Raw genomic sequence first — 19,562 nt, forward strand, 5'->3', positions numbered from 1 at the left:
CTCATCGAGATCAAACTAAACGGGGTACCAAAACCCCAAAATCCCGTCAAGAGAAACTCAACGGGGCGCCAAAAACCCAAAATCACGTCAAGAGAAACTCAACGGGGCGCCAAAACCAAAAAATTCCATCAAGGTGGGGTCAATGGGGCATAAAAAAAACAAAATCCCATCAAGAGAAACTCAACGGGGCGCCAAAACCCCAAAATCCCATCAAGGTGGAGTCAACGGGGCATAAAAAAAACAAAATCCCGTCAAGAGAAACTCAACGGGGCGCCAAAACCCCAAAATCCCATCAAGGTGGGGTCAACGGGGCATAAAAAAACAAAATCCCGTCAAGAGAAACTCAATGGGGCGCCAAAAACCCAAAATCACGTCAAGAGAAACTCAACGGGGCGCCAAAACGCCAAAATTCCATCAAGAGAAGCTCAACGGGGCATAAAAAAACCAAAATCCCATCAAGAGAAACTCAACGGGGCGCCAAAACCCCAAAATCCCATCAAGAGAAACTCAACGGGGCGCCAAAAACCCAAAATCCCGTCAAGAGAAACTCAACGGGGCGCCAAAACCCCAAAATCCCATCAAGGTGGGGTCAACGGGGCATAAAAAAAACAAAATCCCATCAAGAGAAACTCAACGGGGCGCCAAAACCAAAAAATCTCGTCAAGAGAAACTCAACGGGGTGTCAAAAACCCAAAATTCCATCAAGAGAAACTCAACGGGGCGCCAAAACCCCAAAATCCCGTCAAGACAAACTCAACAGGGCCCAAAAACCCAAGACCCCGTTGACTCAAACTCAACGAAACCCCGAAACCCAAGACCCCGTTGACTCAAACTCAACGTAGCAAGCCAAAAATGGAAGACCTCGTTGAGTTAAACTCAATGTAGCCCCAAAACCCAAGACCCCGTTGACTCAAACTCAACGTAGCAAGTCAAAAATGGAAGACGCCATTGAGTTAAACTCAACGTAGCCCCAAAACCCAAGACCCTGTTGACTCAAACCCAACAAAATCCCAAAACCCAACACCCCGTTGACTCGAACTCAACGTAGCAAGCCAAAAATGGAAGACCCCGTTGAGTTAAACTCAACAGAACCCCAAAACCCAAGACCCCGTTGGGTCAAACTCAACATAGCAAGCCAAAAATGGAAGACGCCGTTGAGTTAAACTCAACGTAGCCCCAAAACCCAAGACCCTGTTGACTCAAACTCAACGAAACCTCAAAACCCAAGACCCCGTTGACTCAAACTCAACATAGCAAGCCAAAAATGGAAGACCCCGTTGAGTTAAACTCAACGTGACCCCAAAACCCAACACCCTGTTGACTCAAACTCAACGAAACCTCAAAACCCAACACCCCGTTGACTAAAACTCAACGTAGCAAGCCAAAAATGGAAGACCCCGTTGAGTTAAACTCAACGTGACCCCAAAACCCAAGACCCCGTTGAGTTAAACCCAACGTAGCCCCAAAACCCAAGACCCCGTTGACTCAAACTCAATGAAACCCCAAAACCCAAGACCCCGTTGGGTCAAACTCAACGTAGCAAGCCAAAAATGGAAGACCCCGTTGAGTTAAACTCAACATAGCCCCAAAACCCAAGACCCCGTTGACTCAAACTCAACGTAGCCCCAAAACCCAAGACCCCGTTGACTCAAACCCAACGAAACCTCAAAACCCAAGACCCCATTGAGTTAAACTCAACGGAACCTCAAAACCCAAGACCCCGTTGGGTCAAACTCAACGTAGCAAGCCAAAAATGGAAGACCCCGTTGAGTTAAACTCAACGTAGCCCCAAAACCCAACACCCCGTTGACTCAAACCCAACGTAGCCCCAAAACCCAAGCCCCTACGACAACGGGGCCGAACCGGGGGCGACCCCAAGCCGGAAGCCGCCCCCGGGGCCTCACCTGGAGGTCGTTTTGGGGATTCCAGTCGGAGTCGAAGATGATGCAGGTGTCGGCGGCCGTCAGGTTGATGCCCAGGCCGCCCGCCCGCGTGCAGAGGAGGAAGACGAAGCGATCCGAGTCGGGTTTGCTGAAGCGGTCGATGGCGGCCTGCCGCAGGTTGCCCCGCACCCGCCCGTCGATCCGCTCGTACAGGTACCTGCCACACCCCAAAAACCACCTCGGGGGGAGCCCTCGATGACCCCAAAACCCTCCCCGATGCCCCTTTTTACCCCTTTTTACCTTTTCGGGATGATTTAGTCCTCCAGGTGACCCCAAACCCTTCCCAAATGCCCCTTTTCGCCCCGTTTTTACCTCTTTTGGATGATTTAGTCCTCCAGGTGACCCCAAACCCTCCCCAAATGCCCCGTTTTCGCCCCATTTTTACCTCTATTGGATGACATACTCCTCCAGGTGACCCCAAACCCTTCCCAAATGCCCCTTTTCCCCCCTTTTTTACCTCTTCTGGATGACGCAGTCCTCCAGGTGACCCCAAACCCTTCCCCAATGCCCCTTTTCACCCCTTTTACCTCTTCTGGATGCCCCGTTTTCGCCCCTTTTTACCTCTTTTGGATGACGTACTCCTCCAGGTGACCCCAAACCCTCCCCAAATGCCCCGTTTTCCCCCCCTTTTTACCTCTTTTGGATGATTTAGTCCTCCAGGTGACCCCAAACCCTTCCCAAATGCCCCCTTTTCCCCCCTTTTTTACCTCTTTTGGATGATTTAGTCCTCCAGGTGACCCCAAACCCTTCCCAAATGCCCTTTTTCCCCCCTTTTTTTACCTCTTTTGGACGACGTACTCCTCCAGGTGACCCCAAACCTTTCCCAAATGCCCCCTTTTCGCCCCGTTTTTACCTCTTTTGGACGACGCAGTCCTCCAGGTGACCCCAAACCCTTCCCCGATGCCCTTTTTCACCCCGTTTTTACCTCTTTTTGATGAGGTAGTCCTCCAGGTGACCCCAAACCCTCCCCAAACGCCCCGTTTTCGCCCCGTTTTTACCTCTTTTGGACGACGCACTCCTCCCGGTGACCCCAAACCCTTCCCCAATGCCCCTTTTCACCCCTTTTACCTCTTCTGGATGCCCCTTTTCGCCCCGTTTTTACCTCTTTTGGATGATTTAGTCCTCCCGGTGACCCCAAACCCTCCCCAAACGCCCCGTTTTCGCCCCGTTTTTACCTCTTTTGGATGAGGTAGTCCTCCAAGATGTCGAGGCAGCGGACCATCTGGGAGAAGATGAGCACCTTGTGGCCCCCGGCCTTGAGTTTGGGGAGCAGCTTGTCGATCAGCACCAGCTTGCCGGCCGAGCGCACCATGGCCTGGAGGTGGAAGTCGTGGGGGACGTGGTGGTGGCAGGACTCGCGGAATTCGGCCAGGATCTTCTCCTCCGCGCCTATTTGGGGTGGGATGGGATCGTCAACGGGGCGTTGGGGGGCACCGCTCAACCCCAAACCCAACCACAACCCCAAATCCAAGGTGCTGGAGCACCCCTCAACGCGTTATTTGGGCTAAAAATGTCGATTTTGGGATATTCAGCAGCACCGCTCAACCCCAAACCCAACCACAACCCCAAATCCAAGGTGCCGGCAGACCCCTCAATGCGTTATTTGGGCTAAAAATGTCTATTTTGGGACATTCAGCGGCACCGCTCAACCCCAAACCCAACCACAACCCCAAATCCAACCAACTGGTTGACCCCTCAAGGCATTTTTCACCCTAAAAATGTCTATTTTGGGACATTCAGCGGCACCGCTCAACCCCAAACCCAACCACAACCCCAAATCCAAGGTGCTGGCGGACCCCTCAACGCGTTATTTGGGTTAAAAATGTCTATTTTGGGACATTCAGCGGCACCGCTCAACCCCAAACCCAACCACAACCCCAAATCCAAGGTGCTGGAGGACCCCTCAACGCGTTATTTGGGCTAAAAATATCGATTTTGGGACATTCAGCGGCACCGCTCAACCCCAAACCCAACCATAACCCCAAATCCAAGGTGCTGGAGCACCCCTCAACGCGTTATTTGGGCTAAAAATGTCCATTTTGGGACATTCAGCGGCACCGCTCAACCCCAAACCCAACCACAACCCCAAATCCAACCAACTGGTTGACCCCTCAAGGCATTTTTCACCCTAAAAATGTCTATTTTGGGACATTCAGCAGCACCGCTCAACCCCAAACCCAACCACAACCCCAAATCCAAGGTGCTGGAGCACCCCTCAACGCGTTATTTGGGCTAAAAATGTCTATTTTGGGACCATTAGGGGCATCGCTCAACCCCAAACCCAACCACAACCCCAAATCCAACCAACTGGTTGACCCCTCAAGGCATTTTTCACCCTAAAAATGTCCATTTTGGGACTTTCAGCAGCACCACTCAACCTCCAACCCCACGAAATCCCAATTAGGGTCATCGCCACCAACCTAGAAGATTTGGAGAACCTCCTCCATCCCCACCAAACCCCAAATCCAACCAACTGGTTGACCCCTCAAGGCATTTTTCACCCTAAAAACGTCCATTTTGGGACATTGAGTGGCTCCCCTTGACCCCCAACCCAACCACATCCCAACTGGGGCCATCGTCACCAACCTAGAAGATTTGGAGAACCTCCTCCATCCCCACCAAACCCCAAATCCAACCAACTGCTTGACCCCCCCAAGGCATTTTTCACCCTAAAAACATCCATTTTGGGCCCCGCAATGCCCCTACTTTTTGCCCACCCCCTTCCTTCCCCTCACCGTTGATGAGGTAGGGGTGGTTGCAGCACTTGCGCAGCTCCATCATGGTGTTGAGGAGGTTGGGCATGTTGGTGTGGCCGGCCCCCTTGGAGAGGAAGGAGAAATTCTTCTCCAGGATGGCCCGGTAGTATTTTTTCTGGATGTTGGTCAGCTCCACCTCGATGATGGTCTCCTGCTTGGGGGCCAGGTTCTTCTCCACGTCCTCCTTCAACCGCCGCAGCATCATGGGCTTGAGGATGGCCTGGAGCTTCTGCACCTAAATTTGGGGAGCCACCAAGAGGAGAACCCAACCCTCGCGGTCACCTGAAGGGCTGAGGTCTTCTCCTTCATCCTCCTCCTCCTCCTCCTCCTCCTCTTCCTCCTCACCTGCTCCTCCGTCTTGAGGTCGCCGAAGTCCTTGAGGAACTCGGCCTCGGATGGGAATTGGGAGGGCTCCAAAAAGTGCAGGAGGCTGAAGAGCTCCTCCACCGTGTTCTGCAGCGGGGTGCCCGTCAGCAGGACCTTGTGCTCCTGCCCAGGGGGGAAAAAGGTTAGGGGGGGACGGGGGGAGGTCACCAAGATCCTGGGGGGACAGTGGGGTGGCCCCCCGTGTGGAGGTACGCAGGTGGGATGTGTGGGTGGAGCGTAAAGATCTCCAAATTTGATCAAAAAGGGCCAAAAATGGCTTCAGGATCATGCCAAGGGATGTGGGATGAGGCCAAATGTCTCCAAACTCAACCAAAAAACCCAAAAAAAGTCTTCAGGATCATCTCCAAGGGATGTGGGATCAACCCAAAGATCTCCAAACTCAACCAAAATCCCCAAAAAATCTTCAGGACCATCTAAAATGGACACAAGGTCAACCCAAACATCTCCAAACCCAACCAAAAACCTCAAAAACACCTTCAGGATGATCCCCAGGGGCCATGAGATGAGTCCAAAAATCTCCAAACTCAACCAAAAACCCCAAAAACATCTTCAGGACGATCCCCAAAGGCCACCAGGTCAATCCAAACACCTCCAAACCCCAAAAAAAGCCCCAAAAACACCTTCAGAACCACCCCCAAGGGCCACAAAGTCAACCCAAACACCTCCAAACTCAACCAAAAACCCCCAAAACATCTTCAGGACCCAACAAAAACCTCCAAAACACCTTCAGGACACAACAAAAACCCAAAAAACATCTTCAGGACCACCCCCAAGGTCCACAAGGTCAACCCAAACACCTCCAAACCCAACCAAAAACCCCAAAAACACGTTAAGGACCATCTCCAAGGGACACAAGGTCTACCCAAGCATCTCCAAACTCAACCAAACTCAACCAAAAATCCAAAAACACCTCCAGGACCACCCCCAAGGTCCACAAAGTCAACCCAAACACCTCCAAACCCAACCAAAAACCCCAAAAACATCTTCAGGACCCAACAAAAACCCCAAAAACACCTTCAGGACCCAACAAAAACCCCAAAAACACCTTCTGGACCACCCCTAAGGTCCACAAGGTCAACCCAAACATCTCAAGACCCAACCAAAAACCCCAAAAACACCTTCAGGACCCAACAAAAACCTCCAAAACACCTTCAGGACCCAACGAAAACCCAAAAAACATTTTCAGGACCACCCCCAAGGTCCACCAGGTCAACCCAAACACCTCCAAACCCAATAAAAAGCCCCCAGAACACCTTCAGGACCCAACAAAAACCCCAAAAACACCTTCAGGACCCAACAAAAACCCCAAAAACACCTTCAGAACCCAACGAAAACCTCCAAAACACCTTCAGGACCCAACGAAAACCCCCAAAACACCTTCAGGACCACCCCCAAGGTCCACCAGGTCAACCCAAACACCTCCAAACCCAATAAAAAGCCCCCAGAACACCTTCAGGACCCAACAAAAACCCCAAAAACACCTTCAGGACCCAACAAAAACCCCAAAAACACCTTCAGAACCCAACGAAAACCTCCAAAACACCTTCAGGACCCAACGAAAACCCCCAAAACACCTTCAGGACCACCCCCAAGGTCCACCAGGTCAACCCAAACACCTCCAAACCCAATAAAAAGCCCCCAGAACACCTTCAGGACCCAACAAAAACCCCAAAAACACCTTCAGGACCCAACAAAAACCCCAAAAACACCTTCAGAACCCAACGAAAACCCCAAAAACACCTCCAGGACCACCCCCAAGGTCCACAAGGTCAACCCAAACACCTCCAAACCCAACCAAAAACCCCAAAAACACGTTAAGGACCATCTCCAAGGGACACAAGGTCTACCCAAGCATCTCCAAACTCAAGCAAACTCAACCAAAACCCCCCAAAACATCTTCGGGACCATCCCCAAGGGACCCAAGGTCAACCCAAACACCTCCAAACTCAACTAAAAACCCCCAAAACATCTTCAGGACCCAACAAAAACCCTAAAAACACCTTCAGGACCCAACAAAAACCCCAAAAACACCTCCAGGACCACCCCCAAGGCCCACAAGGTCAACCCAAACACCTCCAAACCCAACCAAAAACCCCCAAAACATCTTCAGGACCCAACGAAAACCCTAAAAACACCTTCAGGACCATCTCCAAGGGACACAAGGTGAATCCAAACACCTCCAAACCCAACCAAAAACCCCCAAAACACCTCCAGGACCACCCCCAAGGTCCACAAAGTCAACCCAAACACCTCCAAACCCAACCAAAAACCCCAAAAACACCTCCAGGACCACCCCCAAGGTCCACAAAGTCAACCCAAACACCTCCAAACCCAACCAAAAACCCCAAAAACACCTCCAGGACCACCCCCAAGGTCCACAAAGTCAACCCAAACACCTCCAAACCCAACCAAAAACCCCAAAAACACCTCCAGGACCACCCCCAAGGTCCACAAAGTCAACCCAAACACCTCCAAACCCAACCAAAAACCCCAAAAACACCTCCAGGACCACCCCCAAGGTCCACAAAGTCAACCCAAACACCTCCAAACCCAACCAAAATCCCCAAAAACACCTTCAGAACCACCCCCAAGGTCCACCAGGTCAACCCAAACACCTCCAAACCCAACCAAAATCCCCAAAAACACCTTCAGAACCACCCCCAAGGTCCACCAAGTCAACCCAAACACCTCCAAACCCAACCAAAAACCCCCCAAACACCTCCAAACCCACCTCGGGCCGCGCGGGACGAACCCAACCGCCCCCGTCCAACCCCCAAAACCCCTCCAGGGCACCCAAAATCGACCCGAGGAGGGGAAAAGGGACCAATTTGGGCCCCCCCAAGAAGCTTTCTGCTGTCCCTCACCAGGTCCATGTGCTTGAGGCTGTCGAGGAGCTTGCAGTTGCGGTTCTTGAGGCGGTGGGCCTCGTCGATGATGACGCAGCGCCACTCGATCTCCCGCAGCTCGGGGCAGTCGGAGAGGATCATCTCGAAGGTGGTGATCAGGGCGTCGAATTTGTAGGCCCCCGGGATCAGGCGGCCCTAAAAAAGGGGGGGAGGAAGGCTCCGGACACCTCTCTTCGGCCTCGGGAGGGTCTCCGGGGGATTTTGGAGGAGCTCAAAGTCATCCTCGACCTCCTAAAACCCTTGGGAAGATCTCCAAGAGTTTTTGGAGGACCCAAAAACCACCCCTGGGAGGTTCTCCAGGAGTTTTAGGATCTTTTGGAGGAGCTCAAAGTCATCCTCGACCTCCTTAAACCCTTGGGAAGATCTCCAGGAGCTTCTGGAAGACCTAAAAACCACCTCAGGAGGTTCTCCAGGTGATTTAGGGGCTTTTGGAGGAGCTCAAAGTCATCCTCGACCTCCTTAAACCCTTGGGAAGATCTCCAGGAGCTTCTGGAAGACCTAAAAACCACCTCAGGAGGTTCTCCAGGTGATTTAGGGGCTTTTGGAGGAGCTCAAAGTCATCCTCGACCTCCTTAAACCCTTGGGAAGATCTCCAGGAGCTTCTGGAGGACCCAAAAACCACCTGAGGAGGTTCTCCAGGAACTTTTGAAGGACTTAAAGCCACCCTCAACCTCCTTCCACCTTCAGGATGTTCTCCAAAAGCTTCTGGAGGACCTCAAAACCACCCTTGGGAGGTTCTCCAGGTGATTTAGGATCTTTTGGAGGACCTCAAAGTCATCCTCGACCTCCTTAAACCCTTGGGAAGATCTCCAGGAGATTTTGGAGGACCCAAAAACCTCCCCTGGGAGGTTCTCCAGGTGATTTAGGGTCTTTTGGAGGACCTCAAAGTCATCCTCGACCTCCTAAAACCCTTGGGAAGATCTCCAGGAGCTTCTGGAGGACCCAAAAACCACCTCAGGAGGTTCTCCAGGAGCTTCTGGAAGACCTAAAATCCCTTTCTCCACCACGGGAGCTTCTGGAGGACCCAAAAACCACCTCAAGAGGTTCTCCAGGTGCTTTAGGAGAACCTCAAAGCCTCCCCTGCTCCTCCTCCACCACGGAAGCTTCTGGAAGACCCTCCAAACCACCCGTACCCGCGAGTCCTTGCAGTACATCTCGTACTGCTGGATCATCTGCCGCGAGGCCAGGCTGCCGTGGTAGACGATGCTGTTCATCCCCGTCCAGGTGTTGAACTCCCGCTCCCAGTTGGTGATGGTGGAGAGGGGGGCGATGACCAGGAAGGGGCCGCGGATGCCCACGTTGTAGACCTCCTGCAGGAAGGCGATGGACTGGATCGTCTTGCCCAGGCCCATCTCGTCCGCCAGGATGCAGTTCTGCCTGCGGGGAGGAGGAGGGTTGGTGGCCCCTCGGGGGACCAAAAGCCCACCAAGGTGGTCGCCGACACAATTTCCCCCAGTCTGACCCGATTTACCCTATCCCGACCCGATTTCCCCCATCCCGATCCAAGTTCGCCCATCCCGACCCAATTTCCCCCATTTCAACCCAATTTATTTCCCCCGTTCCAACTCAATTTCACCCATCCTGACCCAATTTCCCCCATTTCAACCCAATTTGCCCCATCCCAACCCAATTTGCCCCATCCCAACCCAATTTCCCCCATCCCGACCCAATTTCCCCCATCCCGATGCAATTTCGCCATCCTGACCCAATTATTTCCCCATTCTGACCGAAATTTCCACCACCCTGACCCAATTTCCTCATCCCGACCCAATTTATTTCCCCTATCCCGACCCAATTTGCCTCATCCCGACCCAATTTCCTCCATCCCAAACCAATTTCACTCATCCTGATCCAATTTCCCCCATTTTGACCCCATTCTCCCATCCTGACCCAATTATTTCCCCTATCCCGACCCAATTTCCCCCATCCCAATCCAATTTCGCCATCCTGACCCAATTTATTTCCCCCGTCCCGACTCAATTTCACCCATCCTGACCCTATTTCCCCCATCCTGACCCAACTTCCCCCATTCTGATGCAATTTGCCCCATCCTGATCCCATTTCCCCCATCCTGACCCAATTTCGCCATCCTGACCCAATTTATTTCCCCCATTCCGACTCAATTTCCCTCATCCTACCCCAATTTCCCCCATCCCGACCCAATTTTCCTGGTCCCGACCCAATTTCCCCCATCTTGACCCCATTTTCCCATCCCGACCCAATTATTTCCCCCTTCCCTACTCAATTTCCCCCATTCCTACCCAATTTCCCCTATCCCGACCCAATTTCCCCCATTCTGACCCAATTTCCCCCATCTTGACCAAACTTCCCCCATCCCGCCCCAATTTTCCCCATCCCAACCCAATTTATTTCCACCATCCCGACCCTATTTCCCCCATCCTGATCCAATTTCCCCATCCTGACCCAATTTCCCCCATCCCAACCCAATTTATTTCCCCCTTCCCTACCCAATTTTGCCATCCTCACCCAATTTCCCCCATTTCGACCCAATTTCCCCCATCCCGACCCAATTTCCCTCATCTCGACCCAATTTCTCTCATCCTTACCCAATTTCTTTCCCCCATCCTTTCCCAATTTCCCCCATCCTGACCCAATTTCCCTCATCCCAACCCAATTATTTCCCCCCTCCCAACCCCATTTCCCCCACCCTGCCCCAATTCCCCCATCCTGCCCCAATTTCCCCCCTCCCAACCCAATTTCCCCCATCCTTTCCCAAATTCCCCCATCCTGACCCTATTTCCCCCCTCCCTACCCAATTTCCCTCATCCCAACCCAATTATTTCCCCCCTCCCAACCCCATTTCCCCCCTCCCAACCCCATTTCCCCCATCCTGCCCCAACTCCCCCATCCTGCCCCAATTTCCCCCATCCTGCCCCAATTTCCCCCATCCTGCCCCAATTTCCCCCATCCCGCCCCAATTTCCCCTTTCCCAACCCAATTATTTCCCCCCTCCCAACCCCATTTCCCCCTTCCCTACCCAATTTCCCCCATCCTTTCCCAATTTCCCCCATCCCGCCCCGTCAACTCGCCTGTTGTACCAGTTGAAGAGCAACCAGTTGACCCCTTCCAGTTGATACTCCCTCAACTGGTTGTGGTTCTTGTACTCGTGCGACAGCTCCAGCTTCTTCCACGAGCCGGCTTGAGGACGTGGCTGTCAATTTTTGGGGCGAAAAACAACCAAAATTGAGACGATAAGAGGGAATTCCACCAATTTGGGGTGCTGAGGAGGAAATTCGGGCGCTCACCAGGCGTTTGAGCTCGGGGTGCCGGGCTTGGATGCGCTTAAATTCCCCAATTTTGCCCTCGTCCACGTCCTCCTTCAGCTCCCAGGTGCTGTCCTCGTAGGGCAGGGAGCACCACTTCACCAGGTAGTAGACCACGGGCTGGAGGAGGAACCCCAAAAAAATTTGGGGGGGGGTTTGGGGGGGTCCTTTATGGGGTCGGGGTCCTCGTTTCCCCTCCTTTCTTCCCCCCTCTCACCTCGCCGTTGTCCTTGTCGACGCTGTGCGACTCGTCCAGGATGCGGTCCACCTCCACGTAGTCGGGGTTGAAAGGCTCCTCGTCCTTGGTTTTTAATTGATTTGGGGAAAAAAAATGGGGTGAGAGGCAAGGATTTCCCCCAAAAAACCTCTTGAGAGGTGAGAATCCCGTTAAAAATCATCCTCTATCCTCCAAAATGTCCCCTCTGTTCCCAATCTTTCATTATTTTAGAAAAAAGAGGTGGTGAGATGCAAAAAATCCCCAAAAAAACTCTTAAAAGGCGAGAATCTGCCCAAAAAATTCATCCTCTATTCCCCAAAATGTCCCCTCTGTTCCCGATCCTTCAGTATTTTAGAAAAAAGAAGTGGTGAGATGCAAAAAATCCCCCCAAAACACTCTTGAAAGATGAGAATCGCCTAAAAAACTCATCCCTGAGCCCCAAAATTTGCTCTCTGTTCCCAATCCTTCATTATTTAAAAAAAAAAATGGTGGTGAGATGCAAAAAATTCCCAAAAAAACTATTGAAAGGTGAGAATCTGCCAAAAAAACTCATCCCTGAGCCCCAAAATGTCCCCTCTGTTCCCAATTCTTTCATTATTTTAGTAAAAAAAGGTGGTGAGATGCAAAAAATCCCCAAAAAAACTATTGAAAGATGAGAATCGCCTAAAAAACTCATCCCCGAGCCCCAAAACGTGCCCTCTGTTCCCAATCTTTTTATTATTTTAGAAAAAAGAGGTGGTGAGATGCAAAAAATACCCCAAGAAAACTCTTGAAAAGTGAGAATCGCCTAAAAAACTCATCCTCTATCCTCCAAAACGTCCCCTCTGTTCCCAATTCTTTCATTATTTTAGTAAAAAGAGGTGGTGAGATGCAAAAAATCCCAAAAAAAACTCTTAAAAGGCGAGAATCTGCCCAAAAAACTCATCCCCAAGCCCGAAAATGTCCCCTCTGCACCCAATTTTTTAATTATTTTAGAAAAAAGAGGTGGTGAGATGCAAAATATCCCCCAAAAAACCTCCTGAGAGGTGAAAATCTGCCAAAAAAACTCATCGACGAGCCCCAAAACGTCCTCTCTGTTCCCAATCCTTCATTATTTTAGAAAAAAGAGGTGGTGAGATGCAAAAAATCACCAAAAAAACTCTTAAAAGGCGAGAATCTGCCCAAAAAACTCAACCCCAACCCCCAAAATGTCCCCTCTGTTCCCAATCCCTTTATTATTTTAGTAAAAAGAGGTGGTGAGATGCAAAGAATCACAAAAAAAACTCTTGAAATTTGAGAATCCGCCAAAAAAACTCATCCCCGAGCCCCAAAATGTCCCCTCTGTTCCCGATTCTTTTCTTATTTTAGAAAAAAGAGGTGGTGAGATACAAAAAATCCCCCAAAAAACTCTTAAAAGGTGAGAATCCGCCCAAAAAACTCATCCCCAAGCCCGAAAATGTCCCCTCTGCACCCAATTTTTTTTAGTATTTTAGAAAAAATAGGTGGTGAGATGCAAAAAATCCCCAAAAAACCTCCTGAGAGATGAAAATCCACCAAAAAACTCATCCCCGAGCCCCAAAATCGTCCCATTTGCCCCCAAAAGCGGGCACCTCGTGGAAGAAGTGTCGCATCTGGGTCATCTTCGTCTTGAAGCGCTTGAGCTTCTGGTGGATCCTCTTGTCCTTCTCCAGCTGGTCGATGGTGGCCCACTCGCAGTGCAGGTAGGAGCTACACGGGGCAGGAAAACATCAAAATCCACGTGAGATTACAAAAAAAACACCCGTAACCCTTCCACGAAGCCATTTTGGGCCAAAAAACTCTTATTTGGGCAAAAAAACCTCTTCGTTGGGACAAAAAAACTCTTCGTTGGGTCAAAAAAACTCTTCGTTGGGCCAAAAAAACTCTTCGTTGGGTCAAAAAAACTCTTTGTTGGGCCAAAAAAACTCTTCGTTGGGTCAAAAAAACTCTTCTATGGGCCAAAAAACTCTTCTTTGGGCCAAAAAACCTCTTCGTTGGGCCAAAAAACTCTTCGCTGGGCCAAAAAAAACTCTTCGTTGGGCCAAAAAACTCTTCGTTGGGCCAAAAAAACTCTTCGTTGGGACAAAAAACTCTTCTTTGGGACAAAAAACTCTTCTTTGGGCCAAAAAAACTCTTCTTTGGGCCAAAAAAACTCTTCTTTGGGCCAAAAAACTCTTCGTTGGGTCAAAAAAACTCTTCGTAGGGACAAAAAACTCTTCTTTGGGCCAAAAAAACTCTTCGTAGGGACAAAAAACTCTTCGTTGGGCCAAAAAAACTCTTCGTTGGGACAAAAAAACTCTTCGTTGGGCCAAAAAAACTCTTCTTTGGGCCAAAAAACTCTTCGTTGGGCCAAAAAAACTCTTCGTTGGGACAAAAAACTCTTCGTTGGGACAAAAAAACTCTTCGTTGGGTCAAAAAAAATCTTCTATGGGCCAAAAAACTCTTCTTTGGGCCAAAAAATTCTTCATTGGGACAAAAAAACTCTTCGTTGGGTCAAAAAAACCTCTTTGTTGGGCCAAAAAACTCTTCTTTGGGCCAAAAAACTCTTCTTTGGGCCAAAAAAAACTCTTATTTGTGCCAAAAAACTGTTCTTTGGGCCAAAAAAACTGTTCTTTGGGCCAAAAAACCTCTTCTTTGGGCCAAAAAAACTCCTCTTAGGACGGAGGACCCCCACCCTAACCCCCCGCCATCTTGGCCGGCCACTTACTAATTCTTATATTTGACGAAAAACTCTTCGGATTCCGTAAACTGCCCCGACGGGAGCTGCGGGGAGCAAGGCGGGAGCGTCAACGTCGGCCGAAATTCCCCTTTTTTCCCTTTTTTTTTTTTTTTTTTTATTTTTTTGGGGGGTTTCTCACCTCCTTCTTGACCACCCGCATGGAGAGGACCTTGTCCACGATGGCCGCGTCCTCCTCGCTGGGGTTCTCCTGCGAGGCAAGAGGCGAAGGTGAAGAGCCCGCCCAAGAGGAAGAGAAAGAGCAAAACGCCGCGGGTGAAAAAAAAAAAAAAAAAAAAGACCCCCCCACCACAAAAAACTGCATGGAGGGCAACGTCTCGCCCTCGGGCTCCGGTTCCGGGGCGGGGGGCTGCGGGGCGGGGGGCTGCTCGGGGCGGGGGGGCCCGGTGACGTCGAGCTCTTCGTCCTCCTCATCGTCGGTGATTTTGATGTCCAAATCCTCCGTGTACTTCTTGCGCTTCACCTGCCGGTTGGAGCGCCGCTTCTAGGGGGCGTGGGGGGGGGTAAAAACGTGAAGGGGGCGGTGAGGGGGGGTCCGCACCCTCGTGGAGACCCCCCCCCCCCAAATTGTGGCCTTCATCCCCAGACCTGCACGCTGGCCTCCTCTTCCTCGCGCGGCGACTGCGCCGGCATCACCTCGGCGTCGGAGTTGTCGGAGGAGGCGTTGCGCTTCCGCTTCTTGCCCACCACCGGGGTGATGGTGCTGGGGGGGGGGGGGTGGGGGGGGACAGGGTTAAGAGGGTAGGGGCGGGGGGCACGCCCCCACGGGGGCCACCCCCCCCCCGGAGAAGGTTTGGGGTGAAAACGGCAAGAATCGGGGCGGCGGGGGTGAGATTGCGGCAAAAGGAGGTTAAGGGTGGGGGCGAGTCAAGGGTGGGGGCAACGAGGGTAAAATTTGGGGTGAAAAAGGGCAAAATTTGGGGTGGAAGAGGGCAAAATTTGGGGTGGAAGAGGGCAAAATTTGGTTTAGAGGCCAAAAATGTTGATGGCGCAACAAAACCGCCGTTGGAGTCAACGCTGATGGCCAACGTTGGCCATGAGGGTCAACCATGGACATGATGATGGCCAAATATGGCCAAAAAAGTCAACGATGGCCAACACGAAGACCAAATATGGCCAAAAAAGTCAACGATGGCCAACACGAAGACCAACGATGGCCAAAAAAGTCAACGATGGCCAACACGAAGACCAAATATGGGCAAAAAAGGTCAACGAAGGCCAACATGAAGACCAACGATGGCCAAAAAAGTCAACGATGGCCAACCTGAAGACCAAATATGGCCAAAAAAGTCAACAAAGGCCACCGTGAAGACCAATGATAGCCAAAGAAGTCAACGATGGCCAACATGAAGACCAAATATGGCCAAAAAGGGTCAACGATGGCCAACACGAAGACCAACGATGGCCAAAAAGGTCAACGATGGCCAATCTGAAGACCAACGTTGGCCAAGAAAGTAAACGATGGCCACCATGAAGACCAACGATGGCCAAAAAAGTCAACGATGGCCAACATGAAGAATAAATATGGCCAAAAAAGCCAACGATGGCCAACACGAAGACCAAATATGGGCAAAAAAGTCAACAATGGCCAACACGAAGACCAACGATGGCCAAAAAAGTCAACGATGTCCACCACAAAGACCAAATATGGCCAAAAAAGCCAACGATGACCACCACGAAGACCAAACGTGGCCACAAAAGTCAAGGACGGCCACTCACCTGGGTTTGCTGCGCCCCTTGCTCTTCCCGGAGCCCCCCTGCCCCTTCCCCTTGCGGGGCCGCTCCTCCTTGGGGCCGCCGCGCTCGCCGGCCCCCTTCCGCCGCCGCTTGCGCTCGCCCTCCTCCTCGGGCCGCACGCTGGGCAGCTCGTCCTCGTTGAGCACCCGGGGGATGTTCTGCTCGCCCCGGGCCCGGGCGCGGGCGATGGCCTCGGCCACGATGCGGTTGGCCTTCTCCTGCTTCTTCTGGTGCTCCAGCTTGCGGCTCTCCTCCGAGGCCCCCCGCGAGCCCGGGGGGCCGGCCAAGGCGGCCACCTCGGTGCTGCTCAGGACTTTGACCACCGACAAGCCCGCCGAGCCGCCCTGGGACGAGCCGGCCTGCAGAGAGGGGGGAAAACGACCCCAAAAATGGAGGCTCGCCACCGAGGGTGGCCCAAACGTCGTCTTTTTCGCCCCAAAAATGACCCAACAGCGGTTATCCTACCCAAAACCAACCCAAGATGTTCTAATCTCTACCCAAAAGTAACCCAAATGTGCTCTTCTCTACTCAAAACCAACCCAAATGTGCTCATCTCCACCCAAAACCAACCCAAATGTGCTCTTCTCCACCCCAAAAACAACCCAACGGCAGTTATCGCACCCAAAACCAACCAGAACGTGCTCTTCTCGACCCAAAACCAACCAAAATGTGCTTTTCTCTACCCAAAACTAACCCAAATGTGCTCATCTCGACCCCAAAACCAACCCAAACATGCTCATCTCTACCCAAAACCAACTTAATTGTGCTCAACTTCACCCAAAAACAACGCAACGGCAGTTATCCTACCCAAAACCAACCCAAAATGTGCTTTTCTCCACCCAAAACCAACCCAAACAAGCTCTTCTCTACCCAAAACCAACCCAAACATGCTCATCTCTACCCAAAACCAACTTAATTGCGCTCAACTTCACCCCAAAACAACCCAACAGCAGTTATCCTACCCAAACCAACCCAAAATGTGCTCTTCTCAACCCAAAACCAACTAAAATGTGCTTTTCTCTACCCAAAACTAACCCAAATGTGCTCTTCTCTACTCAAAACCAACCCAAATGTGCTCTTCTCCACCCCAAAACCAACCCAAATGTGCTCTTCTCCACCCCAAAAACAACCCAATGGCACTTATCCCACCCAAAAACAACTCAAATTCACCCATCTCTACCCAAAACCAACCCAAATGTGCTCATCTCCACCCAAAACCAACCCAAATATATTCATCTTCACCCAAAACCAACCAAAATGTGCTCTTCTCGACCCAAAACCAACCCAAATATGCTCGTCTCTACCCAAAACCGACCCAAATTCACTCCTTTCCACCCCAAAACCACCCAACGATGCCTATCCCACCCCAAAACCACTCTTTTTCCCCAAAACCACCCCAAAACCCCTCCTCCCGCCCCAAAACCCATCATTCTACCCCAAAACGCCCCAAATCCCTCATGTGACCCCAAAACTACCCAAAAATACTCATCCCACCCCAAAACCACCCAACAATACTCATTCCACCCAAAACCACCCAACTGCGCTCCTCCCACCCCAAAACCACTCTTTTTCCCCAAAACCACCCCAAAATCCCTCCTCCTACCCCAAAACCCCCCAAAACCCTTCATCCCACCCCAAAACCCCTCATTCCACCCCAAAACCACCCAACGATGCCCATCCCACCCCAAAACCCCCCCACTCCACTCTCCTTCCCCAAAACCCCCCCGAAACCCCCCTTTTTTTTCCCCAAAACCCCCCGAAATCCCTCATTTCACCCCAAAACCCCAAAACCTCCTTTTTTTCCCCAAAAAAACCTCACCTGCGGCTGCAGCACCACCTTGAGGGGCACCGTCAGCCTCTGCCCCGCGCCCCTACCCTCAAAACGCCTCCTCCTGCCCCAAAACCCCCCCGAAATCCCCTTTTTTTCCCCAAAACCCCCCGAAATCCCTCATTTCACCCCAAAACCCCAAAATCTTGGTTTTTCTCCCCAAAACCTCGTATTTTTCCCCCAAAACCTCACCTGCGGCTGCAGCACCACCTTGAGGGGCACCGCCAGCCTCTGCCCCGCGCCCCCACCCTCAAAACGCCTCCTCCTGCCCCAAAACCCCCCCGAAACCGCCCGTTTTTCCCCCAAACCTCCCCAAAACCCCGTCTTTGCCCAAAATCTCCCTTTTTTCCCCCAAAAACTCACCTGCGGCTGCAGCACCACCTTGAGGGGCACCGCCAGCCTCTGCCCCGCGCCCCCACCCTCAAAACGCCTCCTCCTGCCCCAAAACCCCCCCGAAACCCCCCTTTTTTTTCCCCAAAACCCCCCGAAATCCCTCATTTCACCCCAAAACCCCAAAATCTTGGTTTTTCCCCCCAAAACACTCACCTGCGGCTGCAGCACCACCTTGAGGGGCACCGTCAGCCTCTGCCCCGCGCCCCCCACCACCTGCGGCACCACCGCCACCCGCCCCTCCCCCGGTCCCCCCAGTTCCCCCCCCAGTCCCCCCAGTCCCCGGCTGCTGGAGGAGCTGAGTTTTTGGGGGGGGGCCGAGGGGGTCCCGGGGGGTCCCGGGGGTTGGGGGGGGGTCTGGGGGGGCTGCTGGACCTGCAGCTGGATGGTGACCACCTTGGGGGGCTGGCCGGGAGCCCCCTTGGCCTGGCCCAGTGCCGCCAGTTGGTTGCCCTGCAGCACCAGTTTGCCGGGGAGGTTGCCCAAAAGGAGGTGGCGGTGGCCCGGGGGGGCGGCGGGGGGCTGGGGACCCCCCGAGCCGCCCCCGGGGGGCGGGGGCTGCTGGAGGACCAAGGTGATGCGCTTGGATTCGCCCTGAAAAAGAAGATTTGGGGGTTTTTACCCGTTTTTTGCCCTTTTTCGCCCCTTTTTTACCGTTTTCCGCCTTTTTTTTAGCGGTTTTTGGCGGGTTTTAGAAGCTTTTTGGCGGTTTTTAGAAGTTTTTTGGAGTTTTTTGGAGGTTTTTGGAAGGGTCTTAGAGGGTTTGGGGGGTTTTAGAAGGTTTTGAACTTTTTTGGGGGGTTTTAGAGGGGTTTTGGGGGGTTTTAGAGGGTTTTTTTGGGTTTGGGGTGAAAAGGCGGAAAAATGGTAAAAAAAAAAAACACGCAAAAAAAAAGAGAGAGGAAATGATAAAAATGACCCGAGGCGGAAAAGGCGGGAAAAGAAATAGGGGGAAAGAGGGAAATTGGCAAAAATGGAGAGGCCGAAAGACACAAGCAAACCCCCAAAAAACCCTCAAATCCCCCCAAAACCCCCCAAATCCTCCCCAAAACCCCCAAATCCTCCCCAAAACCCCCAAAACCCCCCAAAAAAAACCAAAACCCCATAAAAACCCCAAACTGCAAATCTCCCCAACCCCCCCCAAAACCCCCAATCCCCCAAATTCTCCAAAAATCCCAAATTTCCCCCAAAACCCAAATCCCCCTCAAATCCCCCCAAACCCCCAAACCCCCCCCCAAAACCCCAAATCCCCTCAAATCACCCAAATTCCCCTCATATCCCCCAAACCCCCAAATCCCCCCAAATCCCCCAAAACCCCCAAATCCTCCCCAAACCCGAAATCCCCTCAAATCACCCAAATTCCCTCAAATCCCCCCAAAA

At 51.9% G+C, this 19,562-nt stretch overlaps 1 protein-coding gene across 1 annotated transcript in view; it reads right to left on the minus strand.

Annotated features, from left to right (window-relative positions):
• CHD8 (chromodomain helicase DNA binding protein 8) overlaps window positions 1–18,788 on the minus strand; it is a gene marked incomplete at its 5' end in the record, with an annotated part of 43,729 nt that extends 24,941 nt beyond the window's left edge. The window contains 16 exon segments of the mRNA XM_084304239.1: window positions 1,905–2,100; window positions 3,119–3,332; window positions 4,679–4,934; window positions 5,045–5,188; window positions 7,951–8,127; window positions 9,126–9,365; window positions 11,039–11,164; window positions 11,259–11,396; window positions 11,494–11,577; window positions 13,083–13,200; window positions 14,198–14,253; window positions 14,349–14,417; window positions 14,517–14,711; window positions 14,816–14,930; window positions 15,947–16,323; window positions 18,339–18,788. Of these exon segments, the coding sequence (XP_084160365.1) occupies window positions 1,905–2,100; window positions 3,119–3,332; window positions 4,679–4,934; window positions 5,045–5,188; window positions 7,951–8,127; window positions 9,126–9,365; window positions 11,039–11,164; window positions 11,259–11,396; window positions 11,494–11,577; window positions 13,083–13,200; window positions 14,198–14,253; window positions 14,349–14,417; window positions 14,517–14,711; window positions 14,816–14,930; window positions 15,947–16,323; window positions 18,339–18,788 (2,955 nt within the window).
• Window positions 18,789–19,562: the final 774 nt, after the last annotated feature.

Source organism: Netta rufina, assembly GCF_964035555.1.
Source record: "Netta rufina genome assembly, chromosome: 37".
NCBI lineage: Eukaryota > Metazoa > Chordata > Aves > Anseriformes > Anatidae > Netta > Netta rufina.